General features: G+C 44.1%; 1 protein-coding gene across 2 annotated transcripts in view; it reads left to right on the top strand.

Moving 5' to 3' along the window:
• The window catches only part of LOC137658834 (uncharacterized), a 96,619-nt gene that overhangs the window by 47,024 nt on the left and 22,508 nt on the right, over positions 1 to 27,087 (top strand). For both annotated transcript variants that reach the window (XM_068393913.1, XM_068393912.1), the window contains one exon: positions 12,722 to 13,287. In XM_068393913.1, coding sequence (XP_068250014.1) covers positions 12,722 to 13,235 — 514 coding nt within the window. In that variant the 3' untranslated portion in view covers positions 13,236 to 13,287. The remainder of the gene's footprint in view (positions 1 to 12,721; positions 13,288 to 27,087) is intronic.

Genomic DNA, 27,087 nt, shown 5'->3' with positions numbered 1-27,087 from the left:
CTGAGATTTCCTACTCACGTCCGCCAGTTGAGATGATTCCTCCTCCGGTGCGACCCAGTGTGGGTTGCCAGTCGCACGTTAACGTTAAGCGACTCTCGGAGGTGGTTGTGGACATTCAGTGTGTCACTAGGAAGACGTTCAACAACCAGCAGAGGTGACTTGTTGTGACGCAGTGCGGCAACCTCAGCAACCCGATAGGGGTTGTCTGCACAACCCAGACAGTCTAGACAGTTTCGGGTTGTCGCTGTACTTCCTCGCTTCCCCATGGTTGACAGTTCACAGACTTTGCAGCAGTACCATGATCTTGTGTCCGGCTCCGTCACGCATCCACCAGTGCGACCGGATTCAGCGAGTCAGACGTTGCCCACTCCGTTGCCGTTTCCTCATCAGTTTCGGATGAGGAACCCTCTGATGAGGACATGGCTGAACAAGACGATCAACCCCCAACCCTGCTATCCATCCAGAAGATGCTGAAGAAGGAACGCGGCCCTGTCAGGCTGTGGATGAGTCTGGTTAAGACACTGTCATCCGTGGTTCTTTGGTGTCACTTGGAAGACTACACCTCCGTCCTTTTCGGTTTCATCTAGCTCTTCACTGGAAAAGGACAAGACGCTAGAAGCGGTCTAGATCCCGGTTTCCGGAAGATAAGTCTGGTCTGACTGGAGGAAAGGACTTTATCAACCTTTGATAGGGTTTTCCCCTGACTGTTCAGACTCCCAACCACGTTCTCTTCTCAGACGCATCGGACGTAGGCTGGGGTGCGACCTTAGGCGGTAGGGAATGCTCGGGATTATGGAACTCGAGTCAAAAGACAATGCATTTCAACTGCAGAAGCTTCTGGCAGTACGTCTGACCTGGAAAAGCTTCAGGTCTCTCCTTCAGGCAAAGTAGTGGAGGTGAACACGGTCAACTCCCTGCTTTGATGTACATCTCCTAGCAAGGAGGGACCTACTCTCTGACGTGGTACGAGTTCGCAAGTGACCTCCTCTCCTGTTCAACAGGTCTAGACTTTTCACTAGTAACAAGTTTCTTCCAAGGCAACTTGAATGTCTTAGCAGATTGCCTCAGTAGGAAGGGACAATAATTCCAACATATTGGACCCTCCACTAGGATGTATGCAAGAGACTTTGGGTCTCCTGGGGCCAGCCAACCATAGATCTCTTCGCAACCTCGATGTCTAAGAGGCTCTCAATACTTTGCTCACCTATCCCGGACCCAGCAGTAGTTCTTTTAGATGCCTTTCTACTTGATTGGTCTCATCTAGATCTATATGCATTCCCTCCGTTCTAGATTGTCAACAAGGTACTGCAGAAGTTCGCCTCTCACGAAGGGACAAGTGGACGCTAATTGCTCCCCTCTGGCCCGCGAGAGAATAACTTACCGAGGTACTTCGATGGCTAGTAGACGTTCCCAGAACTCTTCCCCTAAGGTTGGACCTGCTACGTCTGCCACGCGTAAGAAGGTACTCCAAGGCCTCCACGCTCTTCGTCTCACTGCCTTCAGAGTATCGAAATATTCTCGAGAACTAGAGGTTTTTCGAAGGAGGCAACCAGAGCGATTGCTAGAGCAAGGAGAACATCCACCCTTAGAGTCTACCAATCGAAGTGGGAAATCTTTCGAAACTGGTGCAAGTCAGTATCCGTATCCTCGACCAGTACCTCTGTAACTCAAATAGCTGACTTCCTCTTATATCTGAGGAAAGAGCGATCTCTTTCAGCTCCCACTCAAGGGTTACAGAAGCATGTTGGCATCAGTCTTCCATCACAGAGGCTTAGATCTTTCCAACAATAAAGATCTACAGGACCTCCTTAAGTCTTTTGAGACCACGAAGGAGCGTCGTTTGGTTACACCTGGTTGGAATTTAGACGTGGTTCTAAGATTCCTTATGTTAGACAGGTTCGAACCACTTCAATCAGCCTCCCTGAAAGATCTCACCTTTAAGACACTTTTCCTGATATGCTTAACCACAGCTAAAAGAGTCAGTGAGATTCATGCCTTCAGCAAGAACATCGGATTCTCATCCGAAACGACTACATGTTCTTCATCTTGGTTTTCTAGCCAAACACGAGCTGCCTTCTCGGCCTTGACCAATATCGTTCGATATTCCAAACTTATCGTATGGTTGGAAATGAACTGAAAAGAGTATTATGTCCTGTAAGAGCTCTTAAGTTCTATTTTAAAACCTTTACGAGGCCCGTCTGAAGCTTTATGGTGTTCAGTTAAGAATTCATCTTTGCCTATGTCAGAGAATTCTTTATCCTATTTTTATCAGACTGTTAATACGAGAGGCTCATTCCATTCTGAATGAGGAAGACCAAGCTTGGCTGAAGGTAAGGACACACGAAGTTAGAGCTGTCACAACTTCCGTGGCCTTTAAACAAAATAGATCTCTGCAAAATATATTCGACGCAACCTATTGGAAAAGCAAATCAGTGTTCGCGTCTTTTATCTTAAGAATGTCCAGTCTCTTTACGAGAACTGCTACACTCTGGGACCATTCGTAGCAACGAGTGCAGTAGTGGTGGGGGCTCCACCACTACAATTCCCTAATTCCAGAACCTTTTTAATCTTTCTCTTGAAATATTTTTGGGTTGTCCGGAAGGCTAAGAAGCCTTTCGCATCCTACTTGATTTGGCGGGTGGTCAAAATCATTTCTTGAGAAGCGCCTAGATTAAAGGTTTTGATGAGGACCTTTAGTATGGGTTGCAACCCTTCATACTTCAGCTCCTAGGAGTCGCTCAGCATCCTATGAGGATCGCGAGGCTCAGTAAGGAAGACGTACTTAAAAAGGCAGAGTAATTGTTCAAGTCGTCTTTCTTACCAGGTACTTATTTATTTTATGCTTGTTATTTTGAATAACTGCTAAAATAAAATACGGAATACTTAGCTCTTAATGTCAACTTGTTATGCTGGTCTCTACCCACCCCCCTGGGTGTGAATCAGCTATATGATCATCGGGTAAGTTTGATATTGAAAAATGTTATTTTCCTTAGTAAAATAAATTTTTGAATATACTTACCCGATGATCATAAATTAAAGGACCCACCCTTCCTCCCCAATAGAGAACCAGTGGGACAGAGGAGAAAATTGGTTCGTTGTTGACATCGAGTACTTGAGTACCTACTTGACAGATGGCACTGTTGATATACACCCCCACCTGTATAGCGATCGCTGGCGTATTCCTCCCGTAGATTTTTTCTGTCGGGGCAGCAGGGATGCAGCTATATGATCATCGGGTAAGTATATTCAAAAATTTATTTTACTAAGGAAAATAACATTTTTCTAAATTGCTCTAACAGCCTTAATTTTTGTCATAGAGAGGTCAGGTTGGTCTCATTCTTTTGGAAAATGCCTGAATTTTCTCAAAAATTTTATCAAAAATATGCAAAAAAAAAAATGTAACTAGCCATTTTTTTGCAAGGATGTACCGGTACGTCCATGGGGGTAAAGGGATGAGTTTTGTGAAACGTACCAGTACGTCCATTGGGGGGTAAAAGGGTTAAGAAACTTTTCGTGTTCATGTTTATAGATGGGAAAGTAACAGTCTACATTAATAAGTTCATCAACCTCCGAAGACTAGTTTAAAAGGTAACCAATCCTAACCTCAAGTACATTTGTAGTCACAGAATTTCGCGGTTAGATTCCAAGCTTATACTCAGTCGTCACCCATTGAAACTAAAGTCGTTATAAGTATAATAGATTAATCCTTGAACTTTTTCATTGAGAAGAATAAATGTACAATATATCTTAGATTAAGTAACTATATTTACAGTAAATTCTTATTTACACCATATCTGCTACATTTACCACAGTATTTAATGCCATGTGAATTATTAGTGAAAATAAATTTCTTTTATATGAAGTCTTCAAAAACTAATTACTCGACTGTATGTACCACTCCTTTCCTAAAAACCTTCCACAAATTGAAGTAGCTGAACTACCTCGTAAATCTAAGCCTTTATGTTCTTCCTATGACTTGGATCTAACTTGCTCTGTGACCTTGTCTGGAAAGATGACCTTCGAAAGTCTAAATTTTTGAATTGATAAATATCTGGAGAAAAGTATTTATTTCTTGCACTGTATTCATCATTAAGTTTAGACAATGATTTTTATATTGCTTTGAATGGGAAAATATCTCCACACAAAATGGGAACCGAATGATAAACTTATTGCACTCTAGGCTACATCTAGCAATTTATAAAATGAAGGAAGGTGTGAAAATAAGTAATCTTAATGAATATCTAAGGACGACTTAGAATAAAAAGAACTTTCAAAACTTATCTCAAGTAACTTACTATATTTGGATATCCTACCAAAAAAGAAAAAAAAAGAAGTCCTATCTACTTTGTATCTCTAGGGAAGGAACTCATTCAGAAGAAAATTTACTGACCTTACATAAACACATCCAGCAGCTGAGAAAAATGCACAAAGTCCAATTTATAAATTATGCTGGGCTCACTCCCAATCAAAATACAAACCTTTAGCTTTCTAAAGATATATTGAAAAGATCTACATTAACTATTCATGCCATAGTAAAGGTATGGATGGGTGGGCACAACCACTTACTACCTCGGAACTCAGTAGTTCAAAGAACAGAAAGGTTGCAAAAGTAGAAAGATAGCATAAGCATAACTGTTGGCAATACTTAAGAAGTTAGCCTAGTATTTTCAGTTTTCTCTGGGTTTACTCTGAACTAAGTGCAAAAAAGTGAAGTTCTTATTTAATGTTGATTATTATAGTACAGTGAACCCTCGCTACTTCGCGGTTCGACCATCGCGGATTCACCACTTCGCGGATTTTTTCCATAACCCATATATATACAGTAATATATATATATATATATATATATATATATATGTATGCATGTATTTATGTATATATGTAGGTATTTATATGTGTATACATATAAATATATATATATATACACACACACACACATATATATATATATATATATATATATATATATATATATATATATATATATATATATATCTATATATCTAAAGTAGGAAGATGTGATGTAGTTCTAAGGGAAAAGTATGGGAAATATGTCTGGGTAATAAGCAAAGCTCTACCTCCAGTTTGTTTCTACATTATGATCAGAGATAAATGTAAACAAAACATTGGTTGCCATTTTTTATCGTGCTTTTTAGCATGTTTGGGAAATGCATGATATAAAATCACCTTTAATATTTGTGCCTGTTTTAGTTTAGGGTACTGTAGTACATGCATTAAGTGTTCTGTACATTAAAGGGTAGTTTGTTAGCAGTACTACGTACAAGGGAAGGTTTTAAAAGTCTGAATATACATGTTGAATAAATAGGTAAATATGGTGTCACTACTTCGCGGATTTTCACCTATCGCGGCCGCGACTGGAACCTATCTACCGCGATAAACGAGGGTTCACTGTATACTTTTGGAGTCAAAGTAGTCAACTAACAACTGACATAGCTTATAAAAAAGAGGAAATGTTAGTAAACAACATTCCTCCAAACACATACAGTACACTCAATGTCATGATATATTAATCCGAAATCAGCTACAGTACTTGAATTTACTTTCGCTTTGGATCGCCAGGCGAAATAAGGATGTCCTTTTTAGACACCAATCGACGAGAAGCTGAAAAGTATGAAGTAATATGTTATATCATCAACTAGTTAGTGGCCCTCAACCGCCTGATGATGTGATTCCTAGACACACAGCCATTATGAAAGTGGAGAGAGATCAGGAAATTTTTATTTTGGGGTAGACGCCGACACAGCTTTGAGAAATAATATAATTGTAATAATACATACATACATATACCAAGGCGCTTCCCCCAATTTTGGGGGGTAGCCGACATCAACAAAGAAACAAAAACAAAAAGGGGACCTCTCCTCTACGTTCCTCCCAGCTTAACAAGGGACTCAACCGAGTTCAGCTGGTATTGCTAGGGTGTCACAGCCCACCCTCCCACATTATCCACCACAGATGAAGCTTCATAATGCTGAATCCCCTACTGCTGCTACCTCCGCGGTCATCTAAGGCATAGGAGGCAGCAGCAAGGCCTACCGGAACTGCGTCACAATCACTCGCCATTCATTCCTATTTCTAGCACGCTCTCTTGCCTTGCTCACATCTATCCTCCTATCACCCAGAGCTTCCTTCACTCCATTGTAATAATAATAATTACTAATCTGTCATAACCAATCAAATCGAATGGTAGGCTGTATGCATTAGCAAATTTGAGATCATTGTTCCATAAGTGAATGTAAAATGCTAACTTCATACATCCTTTCTTCCATACACATACTCTCTCCTTCACTTTAAGCATAATACCTTTCAGAGTGAGGTGAATACTCTTACCTTTTAAGTAGAGTTTGTATTATTTATTATTCTCAGTTTCAGTATAATTGATGCTATTTGTTCCTTAATGTGATACAAACCTTTAACCGTAAATAGGAATAGGACTTCAGCGAAGCTGGGACGCCCGTTTAAACTTTTAACCCTTTTACCCCCACAGGATGTACTGGTACGTTTCACAAAAGCCATCCCTTTACCCCCATGGACATACCGGTACGTTCTTGCAAAAAATACCATAAAAATTTTTTTTTCATATTTGTGATAATTTTTTGAGAAAATTCAGGCATTTTCCAAGAGAATGAGACCAACCTGACCTCTCTATGACAAAAATTAAGGCTTTTAGAGCAATTTAAAAAATATATACTGCAAAATGTGCTGGGAAATAAATAACCCCCTGGGGGTTAAGGGTTGGAAATTTCCAAGTAGCCTGGAGGTAAAAGGGTTAATAAGGTTAGTGGCGGTAACTGGCGGGTAGCAAGTAGGGCCTGCTTACTCTCCTGGTTGTGTAATCGTCGCTTTGTCTTAGGCAGCCAGAGAGTACAGGGTTATTTCTGTGCCTTCTCCTTTTTATTTCTGATTGAAGGAATAGTCTTACAGACAGTCGTGTTTTACGGATATTAATGGAAGAAGCCAGGGATATGCATTGTTTAGTGGTAACTGTTAACCACTTTTTACCACGATCAGAGAACCATGTTCAATGGGTAACTCATCCACATTGTCTGGTAGCGATAGAAGACCGGCTTATGCTAGTAACTCATTGAACAGTCATTTCAGCAAACTGAGAGAGGTACACCTGTAGTGCATTCGCTCCTGCATGATGGTAACAACGTTCTCTGAAATTCCCTCTTCATGGAGGAACTCATTCTACATGGGCTCCCACATCAGCAATTGCTCCAGCATTGTTGAAAGCATCTCTTGTAAGCAGCCAGAAATTTCCCTTCCTTCTGGTTTCAATGGAACAGGAAATCCAGGAATGTGGGGCTTAGTGGCTGATTGATAATTTCCTCTCCAAGGGAGTTCCACGCAAACCCCACCTCCAGGGATTCTGCCATTTTCAAATCAATTCAAGGATGTTGGGGTACCCTTGAAGTACAGGAACACCTCAGGGAAGTGGTTCACAAAAGTAAAACTCCTGTTTCCCTACCTACTGCAAGTCCAATCAATGCTTTTTACTATCATCCCAACAAGTTTAAATAAGTCCCCCCGGAAGTTTTGAAGAACAACTCCACCTTTGCTACTTAGCCCATGAGCAACGCAAGTAAAGGGATTCTGTTTCACAGACCTTTTATGATAGGGCAAACAGGTACATACGTGAGTAGCTGACATTGTGATAGAGTTGTACGCAAAATCCATTCAAACGAGAAATGTGCTTACAGATACGCTCATTCACGGAGTGACCCTGCACTTTCCTGTGTAGGGTAAAGGCTTCTTACTTTTCAAGTATTACCTTTGAAGGACCTGTTCACCTCCCAGTTGATCTAGCACTCCAGTTCTTTGACATCCAGTAAGCTGGTCTAGCATTCCCGGGAAGTCAGCAGCATTTGGGTCACCTTCCAAGACACCAGTTCCACTAGATACCTTGGCCTTTCTGTACGTTTACTTGGTTTATCAATTACCCAACAGTCTGTGGACAATTGTGGTTTTGGGCTCCCAAATGTCACATGCCAGGAGGCATCTGGATCTGCTAAAGCTCCTCCTGCTAGTGGCATCATAGAAAGGATACTTTACTGGACGAAACCTCTCTGCAAGGAATTGTGGCTCTTCTCATCTTCATTTGCCAAGGAAGTTCCACTTGCTTTCTGCTGTAAAAGGCTGTCACTCAGCCTTTAACTAGAACTCATACTAAAGAGCATGGACCTTTTCCTCTTCAGAGAATCAGCTTGGTCACAGGAGTAGATTTGAATGGTCTTCTCGATCCAAGAACTCAATTCCCTTAAGGGTGTTGCTCTAGCCCTTCTGTACCCTTCAACAGACATCAGGAAGAATTTTATTCCAAGACTACTCGTGAGCTTCAGCCTCAGCCTCAAGCATTACGATGTGGTACACATGACAGTTCATTTGACACGAGTCATTTTCAATGAAGGCCTTCCTTCTTTGTTTGGAGTTTGTGTCCACCCTGGCACAACTCCAATCTCATGCTAGCTGGGTGCAAAATGACTCTCCCCTCTTTCCTGTAAGAGCACAGTAATACATACATATACCAAAGGCACTTCCCCCAATTTTGGGGGGTAGCCGACAACAACAAGAAACAAAACAAAAAGGGGACCTCTACTCTCTACGTTCCTCCAGCCTAACCAGGGACTCAGCCGAGTTCAGCTGGTACTGCTAGGGTGCCACAGCCCAACCTCCCACATTTCCACCACAGATGAAGCTTCATACTGCTGAGTCCCCTACTGCTGCTACCTCCGCGGTCATCTAAGGCACCGGAGGAAGCAGCAGGGCCTACCGGAACTGCGTCACAATCGCTCGCCATTCATTCCTATTTCTAGCACGCTCTCTTGCCTCTCTCACATCTATCCTCCTATCACCCAGAGCTTTCTTCACACCATCCATCCACCCAAACCTTGGCCTTCCTCTTGTACTTCTCCCATCAACTCTTGCATTCATCACCTTCTTTAGCAGACAGCCATTTTCCATTCTCTCAACATGGCCAAACCACCTCAACACATTCATATCCACTCTAGCCGCTAACTCATTTCTTACACCCGTTCTCACCCTCACCACTTCGTTCCTAACCCTATCTACTCGAGATACACCAGCCATACTCCTCAGACACTTCATCTCAAACACATTCAATTTCTGTCTCTCCATCACTTTCATTCCCCACAACTCCGATCCATACATCACAGTTGGTACAATCACTTTCTCATATAGAACTCTCTTTACATTCATGCCCAATCCTCTATTTTTTACTACTCCCTTAACTGCCCCCAACACTTTGCAACCTTCATTCACTCTCTGACGTACATCTGCTTCCACTCCACCATTTGCTGCAACAACAGACCCCAAGTACTTAAACTGATCCACCTCCTCAAGTAACTCTCCATTCAACATGACATTCAACCTTGCACCACTTTCCCTTCTCGTACATCTCATAACCTTACTCTTACCCACATTAACTCTCAACTTCCTTCTCTCACACACCCTTCCAAATTCTGTCACTAGTCGGTCAAGCTTCTCTTCTGTGTCTGCTACCAGTACAGTATCATCCGCAAACAACAATTGATTTACCTCCCATTCATGATCATTCTCGCCTACCAGTTTTAATCCTCGTCCAAGCACTCTAGCATTCACCTCTCTCACCACTCCATCAACATACAAGTTAAACAACCATGGCGACATCACACATCCCTGTCTCAGCCCCACTCTCACCGGAAACCAATCGCTCACCTCATTTCCTATTCTAACACATGCTTTACTACCTGTGTAGAAACTTTTCACTGCTTGCAACAACCTTCCACCAACTCCATATAACCTCATCACATTCCACATTGCTTCCCTATCAACTCTATCATATGCTTTCTCCAGATCCATAAACGCAACATACACCTCCTTACCTTTTGCTAAATATTTCTCGCATATCTGCCTAACTGTAAAAATCTGATTCATACAACCCCTACCTCTTCTAAAACCACCCTGCACTTCCAAGATTGCATTCTCTGTTTTATCCTTAATCCTATTAATCAGTATTCTACCATACACTTTTCCAACTACACTCAACAAACTAATACCTCTTGAATTACAACACTCATGCACATCTCCCTTACCCTTATATAGTGGTACAATACATGCACAGACCCAATCTACTGGTACCATTGACAACACAAAACACACATTAAACAATCTCACCAACCATTCAAGTACAGTCACACCCCCTTCCTTCAACATCTCAGCTTTCAGACCATCCATACCCGATGCTTTTCCTACTCTCGTTTCATCTAGTGCTCTCCTCACTTCCTCTATTGTAATCTCTCTCTCATTCTCATCTCCCATCACTGGCACCTCAACACCTGGAACCGCAATTATATCTGCCTCCCTATCATCCTCAACATTCAGCAAACTTTCAAAATATTCCGCCCACCTTTTCCTTGCCTCCTCTCCTTTTAACAACCTTCCATTTCCATCTTTCACTGTCTCTTCAATTCTTGCGCCGGCCTTCCTTACTCTCTTCACTTCTTTCCAAAACTTCTTCTTATTCTCTTCATATGACTGACCCAGTCCCTGACCCCACCTCAGGTCAGCTGCCCTCTTTGCCTCACGTACCTTGCGCTTTACTTCCACCTTTTGCTCTCTATATTTTTCATACTTCTCTATACTATTACTCTGCAGCCATTCTTCAAAAGCCCTCTTTTTCTCTTCCACTTTTACCTTCACTCCATTCCACCATTCACTGCCCTTCCTCATGCTGCCTCCAACAACCTTCTTGCCACATACATCACTTGCAATCCCAACAAAATTTTCTTTTGCTAACTTCCACTCCTCCTCTAAATTACCAGTTTCTCTTACTCTCAGTAATGCTACCTATAAATCTCGGGTCCCTTTGCCGAGTACCAAAGACTCTTCCGTGCTGAAGGGGTATAGATGAAGATATCCAAGAACATTGGTTTTTCTGACTCATGAGGCATGCTGATCCAATGAGATTCCAGAAGTACCATCCCGGTTCGAGTACATGAAGTCAAGGATATCAGATCTATCCTAACCTTCAGGAAGAACCTGTCAAAGGTGCTAATCCTGAAAGTAGGAGCCTAGTACACAGATAACCTTCGCTGCCCATTACCCATGGGAGTTGACCTGCAGGTCCCTAAATAACTTTATCCTTCTCCTACAGTAGCTATTGATCAAGTTGTGTTGCGAACCTGGTTCCCTCACGGTACAAGTGGCATCTCATCTAAGATACCAGTTGCAACAGTCTAGAAGGAGAGGAATGATGTCTGGCCTTTCCCTCTTTCCCCTTTGGTGTGAATCGGTTGCTGGGTTGGACGATTGATGCAAGCGAACCTCATAACTGAGCAACTTTTCTTATAGACAGGCTCTGTATCAAAGTATTTCCCCCATCCCCCCAGACATAGGGTAGGATTGAGGAAATGTTTGCAATGATTTTTTCATAATAACTATACATTCAAATCTTATCCTTATGGATGTGTAGTGGGCCCTCATTTGTAGGGGTTAGTTAACAGAGACAGCCGCGACAATCAAAAATTTGTGAATGTTTGCAGCCCTAAGACACTTAAGTATCCCACTGTATTACACTAGATTGTATCAGTACAACACTACTAATCAATTACGTACGAAGTTCTACGCAGAAAGCGAAGCATAATGCAACTCTTGAGCTTCCGCCTGTCTGGTGCATAAAGGTAACCTAATGTTTCTATCACATTTTATACTATAATCACTATAAACACACTGGATATGTACAGGTTTTGTACATCACAACATGATTCTGCACTAAGAGTACAGTACTAAAGTGGGAGATGCACGTAAAAGGAGGAACAATGTAAATTAAGGCTGAATCAGCGAGAGAGGTGGGTGTTGAGCTCTGCAGAGAGGGAAAAAGCACGAGGTAGACTGGATGCAAAGGAGCATAGTCGATTTGAAATTGTTGGGCCACAAGAATAATTATCACGAAACCACTAATATGTGAATTTTTATTTAATAAGTTATACAGTTCTCTGTATTGCCAATGACTGAATCCGGGAAGGTAGAACCCGTAAATATTGAGGGCTGACTGTAGATTCTTTTACGACCACCTACTCATCTCCTAGTTGAGACCTGGCCTAACATTTACAACATCCTCATGCTGAGGTTGTTAGGAGGTTGACAGGAGTTGTCACTTTAGCTCTTCTCTAAGACCAAAGTCCACTGACATTTCCCAGGTCAATAAAACCAGCCAGATTGGGTTTAGGAATTTCCTCCCATTAAAGATGAGTCTCCTGTAAAAGTTTGTAGATTTGTATTATATTTAGGAATGAATCACAAATCTTTTAATAAATTTGTATTTTTCCTTACTACAGTATACAAACCGGAGACCTTTAAGTTACACTGCCCACCTTAACCACCCTATCCACTTCCTGGCAGCTACTACTATACGTTTAAACAGCCATTCCAACTTTTCTGAAGTCATGCATTACTCCTATTGAAGGTCTCAGGTTTGATTAAAAGATTTGTAATATTCTACCTACTGTATATGTTTTTATCAAATTTGGAAGTGTAATTGTATCACCTAGTGGTGTGTTGACCATGTCAATTTAATCTTTAAAGAATCTTTATTGTAATTATTAAATTTTAAAATCCAAGTTGCTTTGTAGATGCTATTATATCTTTAGGGTACATAGTGAAGCATCTATTGTTATAATATTTGTAAAAATTAAATTCACAGGCATGTCGAGAAGAAAGAAAGTGCGTTCGTCAACCTACAGGAGATCCGAATGTCTCCAGAAGGAACCGACTCAATTGCTTTTTCCCCAGCTCCTCCAAGTGATACAGCAAGCCCTGCACCCCCTGTAGGACTTTCATTTCCAGCCAGTGCTGAGGGACAAGCTCCTGTATCAAATGACGCCCTGCCCTATAAACCAGGAGCAGATGCATCCAATGGTCTTCCTCCTCCTCCTCCACAAGCATCATTGTATGGCATTAATGATCCTAACCCTTCAACCCCCTCAGCTCCTCCCAGTTATTCCTTGACCCCATCTGCTACAGATATTGCTCCTCCTCCTTATTCTCCTTACCCAGTCAGTGGAGGAGACTTACCGTATCCAACTAACTCAGCCAATGCAGGAAACTTACCTTATCCAACTATCCCATTTCCAGATCCATCTTTAGCCAATCAAGGTGGTTTTCCTTATCCTATAAATCCTAGTGGCCCCTCTACAGACATACCAAAGAAAGAGTAAAGGTATTTTTGAAGAAGCTGCTACCATGAAGCTATCCACAAAATTTAGAATGGTAAGTACATGAATGTAGTTTGAATATAAGTTTGATATTGTAAAAATGGATAGCTATTACTGTAAATGTGCAATTATTATTATTATTATTATTATTATTATTATTATTATTATTATTATTATTATTATTATTATTATGACTAGTTAAGCTACATCCCTAGTTTGAAATCAGGATGTTATAAGACCAAGGACTCCAATAGGGAAAAATAGCCCAGTGAGGAAATAAGGAAATTAAAAACTTTATTAAAAATTAATAAATATTAAAATAAAATATTTCAAGAACAGCAACAGTACAACCAATAAATTTTTTAAGAACAACAACAATGCCAAAACAGAATGTTCATATATAAACTATAAAAAGGGACTTATGTCAGCCTGTTCAACATAAAAACATTTTGTGCGAGTTTAAACTTTTGAAGTTCTACCAACTCAACTACCCGATTAGGAAGATCATTCTACAACTTAGTTATAGCTGGAATTAAACTTATAATATACTGTGTAGAATTGAGCCTCATGATGGAGAAGGCCTGACTATGAGGATTAGAATTAAACATGTAATATCTATGATATATATCAGTCTTTAATTTTTCAATATTAATCTTACCCGTTGATCATGTAGCTGCAGCTCTGCTGCCCGACAGAAAAAACCTACGGGCGGAATACGCCAGCGATCGCTATACAGGTGGGGGTGTACATCAACAGCGCCATCTGTCTAGTAGGTACTCAAGTACTTCTTGTCAACAAAGAACCAATTTTCTCTCTGTCGTGCCACCGGCAAGACCTACTTGATACGCTGTTGTTTTCTGGAGTTGATTTTCACGTTATTTGGTGAAGTATTCTCTCTAGTTATTAGCTTTCGCTGTGCAGAAGTTATCCTCAATACTTTCTCACTTTCATTGATTAGATTTTGGATTATTTGTTGACGACTTGGATAGATTTTGGATTTCCCCCCTTTGACTTATTCAAGATGTCTGACCCTACTCAAGTCCCCAAGTACAGGAAGTGTAGCGCTAGGGACTGTTCTAGGCGTCTTCCGAAGGCCTCGATCGATCCGCACACCGTTTGTTCCAATTGTAGGGGTAAAGCCTGTCAATTGGAAGATCGATGTGAGGAATGCGCTGGGCTTTCGGAATTCGATTTTCAAGAATTCCTTAAGTATGCACGTAGGCTAGAGAAGGATAGGATCAGGAGGAGTTCGTCTCGCTCTTTTGATTTTTCCTCTCCCCATGCCCCTCAACCTTTTCCTTCCCCTGTAGTGGTTACACCCGACCCTCCTACTAGCTCTCATCAACCTTCGATGGCGGACATGATGCGTGCCATTCAGGCTCTTGGTGAGAGAGTTGAGTCATTAGCGAATGACCGCAATCAACTCCTGGCTGACGTCAGGGAGTTGAAAGAGAAAAGTGCAGTGGGAAGTGAAGTGAGTGTCAGTGCTGTGAAAAGTGTCAGTGTTACGCATGAGGGTGCGTCTGTTCGTGCCTGTCGTCCTCCAGTCCGGGACCTCTTGGCAAGCTCCCAAGCCCAGGGGAGAAGCAATGTCGAACGACCAAAGGGTTCGACAGGCCTTGATCAGCGGACAGACGTTCCCTCCGGGTTGAGGACGTATCTTGCCGAGATCGTCCCACCCACAAACAGACGAGTGAGCCCATTCATTCCTCGTCTGCGGAAGAAGTTTCTCGACAGAAACGCTGGACCAAGGTCTCACGACCTCTCAAGCGCAAGGTCCCTTCCGAACGAGTCCAACGGCCCAGGTGTAGCCACTGGGTCAGTTCGGACTCGCCGCAGTCCTCCGAAGACTGCACACCTCCCAAGAGAGGTAGAGTGGTTCCGCAGCAGGCAATCACTCCGTCTGTTGCCGCACCAGCCGCTGTAGACCCTAAGTGGTCTTTGCTGCAGTCTATGCAGACTCAGCTAGCTTCCTTCATGCAGGAGTATCGTGCCGAGAAGGTTGACGATGCACCCGTTAGCCTACAACCTGCCACGGTTGTGCGCCCAGCTGACACCTGCGGCTGCCTGCTCCCACACTCCGGCTGTGAGAGCTCCACCACCTATGCGCAGTCGACCCTGCCAGACGCATGTTGACGTTAGCCGACGTGCAGCACCCTCCGTTGCCGTGCGTGAGCTTCCGCATCAGCAGGAAGGTGGAGTCAAGCTGCCGTGTTTTGACGCGGTGCGTCAGTCTCCGCAACCCCTCGGGTGGTCCCCACCACGCATCCACCACATCCGCTTTGGTTGTTGCCCAGCTCTCAGACTGACCAACAGCGGCATGATGTTGGAATCCAGTGCAGCTACGCATGCACCCGTGCTGCCGGATTCTGCCGTTCAGAGTCCTCCTTTGCCGCTTCCTCCACAGCATTCGGATGAAGGAATCTTTGATGACGACGAAGCTGCGCATTTGGACGACCAACACTCCGACATAGATGAACCCAAGACTAGGCCTCCCTCCTTAGACTTTAGAAAGTCCTTGCCCTGTTTAAGGAGTTGTATCCGGACCAATTTGTGTCTGCAGCTCCACGCTCACCTCCCTCTGAGTTCGCTTTAGGCATGCAGTCAGCAGCTCCTGCCTTTACGAAGCTCGTACTCGCTCGCTCATCCAAGAGAGCTTTAAGGGTACTGGGAGAGTGGTTGCAGGCCAAGAAGCAACTTGGGAAGACATCCTTCATGTTTCCCCCGACCAAGCTTGCTTCCAAATCTAGCGTCTGGTATGCCACGGGAGAAATTCTCGGCTTGGGAGGAGTTCCTGCCTCTGCCCAGGGCGACTTCTCAAGTCTGGTAGACTCTCCCCGGAGACTGGCTATGAGACGCTCTAAGATTTGCTGGACCTTTTCGGACATGGACCATCTTTTGAAGGGAGTTTTCCATGCGTTCGAGATCTTTAACTTCCTGACTGGTGTTTGGAGCCTTGAGCAGAAGACCTCCGCTTCGGATAAGGACTCTGCCATGCTCATCATGTCCTGCATGGACAAAGCCATACGGGATGGGTCTGGCGAGCTTGCGGCTTCTTTCGTGTCTGGAGTTATCAAGAAGCGGGATCACCTTTGCTCCTTTTTGTCGGCGGGAGTCACCCCATGTCAGAAGTCAGAACTGATGTTTGCTCCGCTATCGAAGTGTCTCTTTCCTGAAGAGCTGATCAAGGGGATTGCTTGCCTCGTTGATCCAGAAAGACACTCATGACCTGGTGGCATCATCCGCACGTAAAGTCACAGCTTTACCTTCCGTGCCTAGACCTAGGATGGACACACCAGCGTCTAGGTTCATTCCGCCCTTTCGTGGCAGAACCTCCAGCAGAGGAGGTACTCGTGCCGTTAGTCAACGTGGCAACAAGAAGAAGAGTTCCAAGTCCTCAAAAGGGCAGAGTCTGACTGCCACCTTCTTCAGGACAGCAGTGGGACCCAGGCTCAAGAACTACTGGCAGGCCTGGGAGAACAGGGGTGCAGACGCACAGTCTGTGAAGTTACTCAGAGAGGGGTACAGGATTCCATTCTTGCGCAAGCCCCCCTCTAGCAACAACTCCCATCGACCTCTCTCCCAGGTACAGAGAGGAGGACAAGAGGCTAGCTTTACAGCAAGAGGTGTCTCTCTTGCTACAAAAGGGAGCGGTAGTTATAGTCCGGGACCATCAATCCCCGGGCTTCTACAACCATCTCTTCTTAGTGGCGAAGAAGACAGGAGGGTGGAGACCGGTGCTAGACGTCAGTGCTCCTGAATGTCTTTGTCACCAAGCAGACGTTCACCATGGAGACGACGAAGTCGGTTCTAGCATCGGTCAGGAAGGAAGACTGGATGGTCTCGTTAGACCTAAAGGACGCGTACTTTCACGTCCCCATCCACCCAGATTCCCAACCTTTTCTAAGGTTCGTTTTTGGGAAGGTGGTATACCAGTTCCAAGCCCTGTGCTTTGGACTAAGCACGGCACCTCTAGTGTTTACCAAACTGATGAGGAATATTGCCAAATTCCTGCATTTAGCAGACATCAGAGCCTCCCTCTATTTGGACGACTGGCTTTTAAGAGCTGCGTCAAGTCGTCGCTGTCTGGAGAATCTCAAATGGACTCTGGATCTGACCAAGGAATTGGGTCTTCTGGTCAATATGGAAAAGTCCCAACTCGTCCCATCCCAAACTATAGTATATCTAGGTATGGAGATTCAGAGTCAAGCTTTTCGGGCTTTTCCGTCGGCCCCCAGAATCAGTCAAGCCCAAGAATGCATCCAGAGCATGCTGAAGAGGAACCGATGTTCAGTCAGACAGTGGATGAGTCTGATAGGGACGCTTTCATCGCTGGACCAGTTCATCGCGTTAGGGAGACTCCACCTCCGACCCCTTCAATATCACCTAGCTGCTCACTGGAGAAAGGACATGACGCTAGAAGCGGTCTCAGTTCCTATCTCCGAGAAGATGAAGTCTGCACTGACTTGGTGGAAGAACAACATTCTGCTCAGGGAAGGTCTACCACTGGCTGTTCAGACCCCCGACCACCTTCTCTTCTCGGACGCATCGGACACGGGCTGGGGTGCGACACTGGACGGTCGGGAATGCTCGGGCACGTGGAATTCGGATCAAAGAGCACTGCACATCAACTGCAAGGAGCTACTGGCAGTTCATCTGGCCTTGAGAAGCTTCAAGTCCCTCCTTCTAGGCAAGGTGGTGGAAGTGAACTCCGACAACACCACAGCCTTGGCGTACATCTCCAAGCAAGGAGGGACTCATTCGATGACGTTGTTCGAGATCGCAAGGGACCTCCTCACCTGGTCAAGAGATCAAAAAATATCTCTAGTAACGAGGTTCATTCAAGGCGACATGAATGTCATGGCAGACCGCCTCAGCCGGAAGGGTCAGATCATCCCAACAGAATGGACCCTTCACAAGAATGTTTGCAACAGACTATGGGCCTTGTGGGGTCAGCCCACCATAGATCTGTTCGCTACTTCGATGACCAAGAGGCTCCCAATTTATTGCTCACCGATTCCGGACCCAGCAGCAGTTCACATAGATGCTTTTCTTCTGGATTGGTCCCATCTAGACCTTTATGCGTTCCCCCCGTTCAAGATTGTCAACAAGGTACTGCAGAAGTTCGCCTCTCACGAAGGGACAAGGTTGACGTTGGTTGCTCCCCTCTGGCCCGCGAGAGAATGGTTCACCGAGGTACTGCAATGGCTAGTAGACGTTCCCAGGACTCTTCCTCTAAGAGTGGACCTTCTGCGTCAGCCGCATGTAAAGAAGGTACACCCAAGCCTCCACGCTCTTCGTCTGACTGCCTTCAGACTATCGAAAGACTCTCAAGAGCTAGAGGCTTTTCGAAGGAGGCAGCCAGAGCGATTGCCAGAGCAAGGAGGACATCCACTCTCAAGGTCTACCAGTCAAAATGGGAAGTTTTCCGAAGCTGGTGCAAGGCGAATTCAGTATCCTCAACCAGTACCTCTGTAACTCAGATGGCTGACTTCCTTTTACACCTAAGGAAGGTAAGATCCCTTTCAGCTCCTACGATCAAAGGTTACAGAAGCATGTTGGCAGCAGTCTTCCGCCACAGAGGCTTAGATCTTTCCAACAACAAAGATCTACAGGACCTCCTTAAGTCTTTTGAGACCTCGAAGGAACGTCGGTTGGCCACACCAGGTTGGAACTTAGACGTGGTTTTAAGGTTCCTGATGTCAGCAAGGTTCGAACCGCTTCAATCAGCCTCTTTTAAAGATCTCACTTTGAAGACTCTTTTCCTCGTCTGCTTAGCAACAGCTAAAAGAGTCAGTGAGATACACGCCTTCAGCAGGAACATAGGATTTACATCTGAAACGGCTACATGTTCCTTACAGCTTGGTTTTTTAGCTAAAAACGAACTCCCTTCTCGTCCTTGGCCCAAATCGTTCGAGATTCCAAGTCTGTCCAGTTTGGTTGGAAACGAACAAGAGAGATTACTTTGCCCAGTAAGAGCTCTTAAGTATTATTTAAGACGTACGAAGCCATTACGAGGACAATCAGAAGCTTTATGGTGCTCTATTAAGAAACCTGCTTTACCGATGTCGAAGAACGCAGTTTCTTATTACATCAGACTTTTGATTAGAGAAGCTCATTCTCATCTGAATGAGGAAGACCATGCTTTGCTGAAGGTAAGGACACATGAAGTTAGAGCTGTCGCAACTTCAGTGGCCTTCAAACAAAACAGATCTCTGCAGAGTGTAATGGATGCAACCTATTGGAGAAGCAAGTCAGTGTTTGCATCATTTTACCTTAAAGATGTCCAGTCTCTTTACGAGAACTGCTACACCCTGGGACCATTCGTAGCAGCGAGTGCAGTAGTAGGTGAGGGCTCAACCACTACATTCCCATAATCCCATAACCTTTTTTAATCTTTCTCTTGAAATGTTTTTATTGTTGTTTTTGGATTGTACGGAAGGCTAAGAAGCCTTTCGCATCCTGGTTGATTTGGCGGGTGGTCAAATTCTTTTCTTGAGAAGCGCCTAGATTAGAGGTTGTGATGAGGTCCTTTAGTATGGGTTGCAGCCCTTCATACTTCAGCACCTAGGAGTCGCTCAGCATCCTAAGAGGATCGCGAGGCTCAGTAAGGAAGACGTACTTAAAAAGGCAGAGTAATTGTTCAAGTCGACTTCCTTACCAGGTACTTATTAATTTTATGTTTGTTATTTTGAATAACTGCTAAAATGAAATACGGAATACTTAGCTTCTAATGTTAACATGTATGCTGGTCTCCACCCACCCCCCTGGGTGTGAATCAGCTACATGATCAACGGGTAAGATTAATATTGAAAAATTTTATTTTCCTTAGTAAAATAAATTTTTGAATATACTTACCCGTTGATCATGAATTAAAGGACCCGCCCTTCCTCCCCATAGAGACCCAGTGGACCGAGGAGAAAATTGGTTCTTTGTTGACAAGAAGTACTTGAGTACCTACTAGACAGATGGCGCTGTTGATGTACACCCCCACCTGTATAGCGATCGCTGGCGTATTCCGCCCGTAGGTTTTTTCTGTCGGGCAGCAGAGCTGCAGCTACATGATCAACGGGTAAGTATATTCAAAAATTTATTTTACTAAGGAAAATAACATTTTTTCTTATAGATAATGGAATTTTAAACATAAGACTTACCCGGTAGTTATATATATAGCTTACGTCCCGGACGTCAGAGACATAAGCTATACAGTATAACTGCTGGGTAAGTATGTTCAAAAATTTATTTTATAATGAAAATACAGTACCATTTTGCTAGGTTAATATATAAATTTAACAGGGATAAAAATTATTTTTGTATTTTTTAGAAGAAAGTTAATTCAAATTCAAAAGATATTTTGACTAAGTGATTTTCTGTCTGAAATTGATAACGTCATTTCTCTTATTTCTGTATACTGTATTGTATTCTTTCCCATAATGGATATGTCTCTTCAGTTTCTTTCAATTGAAAGGGTTTGGATTACTGAAAACAAAATACCTTTTGATATTATAGTTAGGTGGTTGACGTGTTACATCACACGTTATTATTATTATTATTATTATTATTATTATTATTAATTGCTGAGCTATAACCCTAGTTGGAAAAGCAGGATGATATAAGCCCAGGGGCCTAACAGGGAAAATAGCCCAGTGAGGAAAGGAAACAAGGAAAAATAAAATGTTTTAAGAACAGTAATAACATTAAAATAAATTTTTCAATATTAAACTTAGCCGGTGATTATATAAGCTGCAACTCTGTTGCTCGACAGAAAACTCTACGTTAAAAATCCGCCAGCGATCGCAATGCAGGTATAGGGGGTGTACTTCAACAGCGCCATCTGTCGTGCAGGTACTCAGTACTCAATGTAAACACAGAACTCAATTTTCTCTCTGTCGGGCTCCCGGCAAGACCTACTAATTCGCTGTTACTAACTGGATTTGTTTTCAACTATTTGGTGAAGTACACTATTCTAGTTTTGAGCTTTCGCTATGCAGGTGTTTTATCTTCATCTCAAAACTTGAACTCGTTTTGGATAGATTTAATTATGGTGACAAAGAGAGTATGGACTCTCTTTCACTTTTAAATGGCCGACCCTTCCCTTAGACGGAAGTGTGTTTAGGTTTTTAGTAATTTTGCTTAACACGTTATAGATCTATATATTTTATATCTCTCCGCCTTTATTAGGCCTCTCCGATTAACTTTCCATTTATTATAAACATATAAAAATAAATTTTTATGTTTTGTTTATATGCGACCTTTCCTGATAGTAGGCGGTCCTAACTTGGAACCGAAGTTAATCAACGTTGAGCCCGTTATATCATATTTAGCCTTTAAAGAATTTAAAACTTTTTAAATTTAATGTTTTATGAAAAAATTTCTTTGATAGTCTTCGTACTGTTTTCAAAGATGAACTAACGTTTAGTTTTTTAGACTACGCAGTTGTTGACGTTCAGGACGTTCAACATGCGCTCTATCGTTACGATAGAGAGAGAGTGTATCACGGTTTCACTTTGCAGTAAGAGTAAATCGATTCTGACGTTTTGTTCATTCTTTCTTAGCTTAAATGTTTTAAATTCTAAATTAAAGGAACTTTTTATTTGGAAAACCTTTCAGTTTTTTCCTTTAGTCAAATAACATGTTTTTTTGACGATATATAATTGGGCTCTTCTCTTAGGTGCGAAATCAAGAGAGAAAGAGAGAGAGAGATAGAGACGGAGGGAGAGAGAGAAGAGAAAACGTTCCGTTCAAGCGGGTAACGTTGTTCTCGTGTTACTCTCGTCCCTAGTCTCTGTACGGGGAGGAAGGTAAAACGTTTCTAGGGTTTTATTCTTGTCCCCAGGCTATGTGCGGTGAGAGATTGTAAACGTAGTTTATTTGAACTAGTGTTTAGTCTCTTTCCCAGCCACTGAATTTTTTATCTTTATATATGTTTTCTGTTTTTTTTGCTAGTATTAATGAGCTGCATTATACGACTGATTTCGCAATTACTACCTTTTAATGAAGGGTAGAATTGCGTGTTTCAGGTAGAAATCAGTAAAAGTTTCGATTTCAGTGAAATAAGTGCAAAACAGAAAATCGATAAAGTGACATGCGCAAAGTGTTACAGTGTTGCGTCCGAGGGTTCGTCTGTTCGTGCCTGTCGTTCACCTAGTCCGGGACCTCTTGCAAGCTCCCAAGCCCAGGGGAGAAGTAATGTCGAACGACTTATGGGTTCGAGAGGCCTTGATCAACGAACAGACCTTTTTTCCCTCCGTGGTTTCGGGCGTATCTACCCAAGATCGCCCCACCCACACAAAGACGAGAGAGCCCATTTATTTCTCGTCTGCGGAAGAGGTTTCTCGTAAGAAACCATGGACCAAGGTCTCGCGGCTTATTAAGCGCAAGTCGGTCCCTTCCGCGCAAGTCCAACGGCCCAGTTGTAGCCACTGGGTCAGTTCGGACTCGCTGCAGTCTTCCGACGACTGCTCACCTCCTAAGAGAGGCAAAGCGGTACCGCATCAGGCAGTCACACCGTCTGTTGCCGCACCTGCTCTTGTAGACCCTAAGTGGTCTTTGCTGCAGACCATGCAGTCTCAGTTAACGTCATTAATGCAGGACTTTCGTGCGGAGAAGGTTGACACCAACCTCTAGCCTACAACCAACCACGGTTGTGCGTCCTGTGGACGCTGAGGCGACCTTCTGCCGCACTCCAGCTGAGAGAGTCCCGCCACCCATGCGTTCCAGTGTACCCTGCCAGCCGCATGTTGACGTTGAGCGACGCACGGAACCTTCCGTTGACGTTCGTGAGGTACAACAACAGCTAAGTTGTTTTGTTTTGACGCGGTGCATCAACCTCCGCGTTCTAGAGTTGTTTTGACTGCTCAGTCTAGACAGTCAAAGCAGTCTCGAGTGGACACTGTACGTCCTCACGCACCTGTTGTGGTTGACAGTTCAGTTGTTGACAGTTCACAGACTGTCAAGCAGTTACATGACGTTGCCTTCTGGTCTGCTACTAATGCTCCAGTGAGAGACTCGCTGAGGTAACCTAGCTTTTATCGGACAAGGTTCCTGTAGATGAGGAAGTTGCTGTTCTCCCTCCTACTGATATTCCCTTGAGGACTCTGTCAGATGGAGAGGAGCCTTAAGCTGCTTAGCCTCCTATGGACTTTAATTAAATCATGATGATTTTTTTTTTTTTTTAAGGATCTTCGTCCGGATCTTGTAACTGCTGCTCCTCGTTCGCCTAAACGTCTGAACTTACACTAGGCCTAGCTACTTCGAAGCCGTTGTTTTTAAGCTAGTGCTCTCTCGCTCTCCTAGAGAGCGTTACGTTGGCTAGGCGACTGGTTTTTGCACCAGGAGGAGTTTTTAGGGATACAGCCTTTGATTTCCCTTCTTTTAAACTGGCTTATAGAGCGAGAGTCTGATATGACACGAGAGTAGTTCTCGGCTTGGGAGTTCATGCCTCTGCCCAGATAGACTTCTCAATTCTGGTAGACTCGCCCTGGCGCCTAGCCAGGAGACGCTCCAAGTTGTTTACAGGTCAACTTCTCAGCTTTTGTCAAGCCTTTGAAGTTTTGCTGTACTATTATGTCACACATAACAAGGCTTTCAGGGATGGTAAACGGTTCCGCCTCAGTCGCTAACCCCGTCTGTTGCCACACCTGCTCCCGTAGACCCTAAATGGGCTTTGCTGCAAGCCATGCAGTCCAAGCTTGCGTCCTTGATAGAGGACTTAAATGCGGAGAAGAACCTTCTGGCCAACAACCTTCCAACCGGTCGGTTGTGCGCCCTGTTGACGCTGAGGTAACCTACTCGCGTCTGCCAGTTGAGGTGGTTCCTCCTTCTGGCCAACAACCTTCCAACCGGTCGGTTGTGCGCCTTGTTGACGCTGAGGTAACCTACTCGCGTCTGCCAGTTGAGGTGGTTCCTCCTTCTGGCCAACAACCTTCCAACCGGTCGGTTGTGCGCCCTGTTGACGCTGAGGTAACCTACTCGCGTCTGCCAGTTGAGGTGGTTCCTCCACCGATGCGACCCAGTGTGGGTTGCCAGTCGCACGTTGACGTTAAGCGACGCTCGGAGGTGGTTGTTGACGTTCAGGACGTTCAACAACCAGCAGAGGTGACTTGTTGTGACGCAGTGCGTCAACCTCAGCAACCCGGTAGGGTGTTGACTGCAACCCAGACGGTCTAGACAGTTTCGGGTTGACGCTGTACTTCCTCGCGCACCCATGGTTGTTGACAGTTCACAGACTGTGCAGCAGTTCCATGATATTGCGTCCGGCTCCGTCACGCATCCACCAGTGCGACCGGATTCAGCGAGTCAGACGTTGCCCACTCCGTTGCCGTTTCCTCATCAGTTTCGGATGAGGAACCCTCTGATGAGGACGTTGCTGAACAAGACGATCAGCCCCCAGCCCTGCTATCCATCCAGAAGATGCTGAAGAAGGAACGCTGCTCAGTCAGGCTGTGGATGAGTCTGGTAGGGACACTGTCATCCGTGGATCAATTTGTGTCACTAGGAAGACTACACCTCCGTCCTCTTCTATACCATCTAGCTTTTCACTGGAAAAAGGACAAGACGCTAGAAGCGGTCTCGATCCCGGTTTCCGGAAAGATAAAGTCTTGTCTGACTTGGTGAAAGGACTATATCAACCTTAGAGAGGGTCTTCCCCTGACTGTTCAGACTCCCAACCGCGTTCTCTTCTCGGACGCATCGGACGTAGGCTGGGGTGCGACATTAGACGGTCGGGAATGCTCGGGATTATGGAACTCGAAGTCAAAGGACAATGCATTTCAACTTAGAGGAGCTACTGGCAGTACATCTGACCTGGAAAAGCTTCAGGTCTCTCCTTCAAGGCAAAGTGGTGGAGGTGAACTCGGACAACACCACGGCTTTGGCGTACATCTCCAAGCAAGGAGGGACCTACTCTCTGACGTTGTACGAGATCGCAAGGGACCTCCTCACCTGGTCAAAAGGTCTAGACATATCACTAGTAACGAGGTTCATCCAAGGCAACTTGAATGTCATGGCAGATTGTCTCAGTCGGAAGGGACAAATAATTCCAACACAATGGACCCTCCACAAGGATGTATGCAAGAGACTTTGGGCCACCTGGGGCCAGCCAACCATAGATCTCTTCGCAACCTCGATGACCAAGAGGCTCCCAATATTTTGCTCACCAATCCCGGACCCAGCAGCAGTTCATATAGATGCCTTTCTACTAGATTGGTCACATCTAGATCTATATGCATTCCCTCCGTTCAAGATTGTCAACAAGGTACTGCAGAAGTTCGCCTCTCACGAAGGGACAAGGTTGACGCTAGTTGCTTCCCTCTGGCCCGCGAGAGAATGGTTCACCGAGGTACTTCGATGGCTAGTAGACGTTCCCAGAACACTTCCCCTAAGGGTGGACCTTCTACGTCAGCCACGCGTAAAGAAGGTACACCAAGGCCTCCACGCTCTTCGTCTGACTGCCTTCAGACTATCGAAAGACTCTCGAGAGTTAGAGGTTTTTCGAAGGAGGCAGCCAGAGCGATTGCTAGAGCAAGGAGAACATCCACCCTTAGAGTCTACCAATCGAAGTGGGAAATCTTCCGAAACTGGTGCTAGTCAGTATCCGTATCCTCGACCAGTACCTCTGTAACTCAAATAGCTGACTTCCTCTTATATCTGAGGAAAGAACGATCTCTTTCAGCTCCCACTATCAAGGGTTACAGAAGCATGTTGGCATCAGTCTTCCGTCACAGAGGCTTAGATCTTTCCAACAATAAAGATCTACAGGACCTCCTTAAGTCTTTTGAGACCACGAAGGAGCGTCGTTTGGTTACACCTGGTTGGAATTTAGACGTGGTACTAAGATTCCTTATGTCAGACAGGTTCGAGCCGCTACAATCAGCCTCCCTGAAAGATCTCACCTTAAAGACTCTTTTCCTGGTATGCTTAGCCACAGCTAAAAGAGTCAGTGAGATTCATGCCTTCAGCAAGAACATCGGATTCTCATTCGAAACGGCTACATGTTCTACAACTTGGTTTTCTAGCCAAAAACGAGCTGCCTTCTCGGCCTTGGCCAATATCGTTCGATATTCCAAACTTATCGTATGGTTGGAAATGAACTAGAAAGAGTCTTATGTCCTGTAAGAGCTCTTAAGTTCTATTTAAAACGAACTAAACCTTTACGAGGCCCGTCTGAAGCTTTATGGTGTTCAGTTAAGAAACCATCTTTGCCTATGTCAAAGAATGCTTTATCCTATTTTATCAGACTGTTAATACGAGAAGCTCATTCCCATCTGAATGAGGAAGACCAAGCTTTGCTGAAGGTAAGGACACACGAAGTTAGAGCTGTCGCAACTTCCGTGGCCTTTAAACAAAATAGATCTCTGCAAAGTATAATCGACGCAACCTATTGGAAAAGCAAATCAGTGTTCGCGTCTTTTTATCTTAAGAATGTCCAGTCTCTTTACGAGAACTGCTACACTCTGGGACCATTCGTAGCAACGAGTGCAGTAGTGGGTGAGGGCTCAACCACTACAATTCCCTAATTCCATAACCTTTTTAATCTTTCTCTTGAAATGTTTTATTATTGTTTTTGGGTTGTCCGGAAGGCTAAGAAGCCTTTCGCATCCTACTTGATTTGGCGGGTGGTCAAAGTCATTTCTTGAGAAGCGCCTAGATTAGAGGTTTTGATGAGGTCCTGTTGTATGGGTTGCAACCCTTGATACTTCAGATCCTAGGGGTCGCTCAGCATCCTAAGAGGATCGCGAGGCTCCGCAAGGAAGACGTACTTAAAAAGGCAGAGTAATTGTTCAAGTCGACTTCCTTACCAGGTACTTATTTATTTTATGTTTGTTATTTTGAATAACTGCTAAAATGAAATAAA

This window comes from Palaemon carinicauda, chromosome 19 (assembly GCF_036898095.1).
Source record: "Palaemon carinicauda isolate YSFRI2023 chromosome 19, ASM3689809v2, whole genome shotgun sequence".
In the NCBI taxonomy this organism is placed as follows: Eukaryota; Metazoa; Arthropoda; class Malacostraca; order Decapoda; family Palaemonidae; genus Palaemon; species Palaemon carinicauda.
This window is presented reverse-complemented; position numbering and strand designations above follow the sequence as displayed.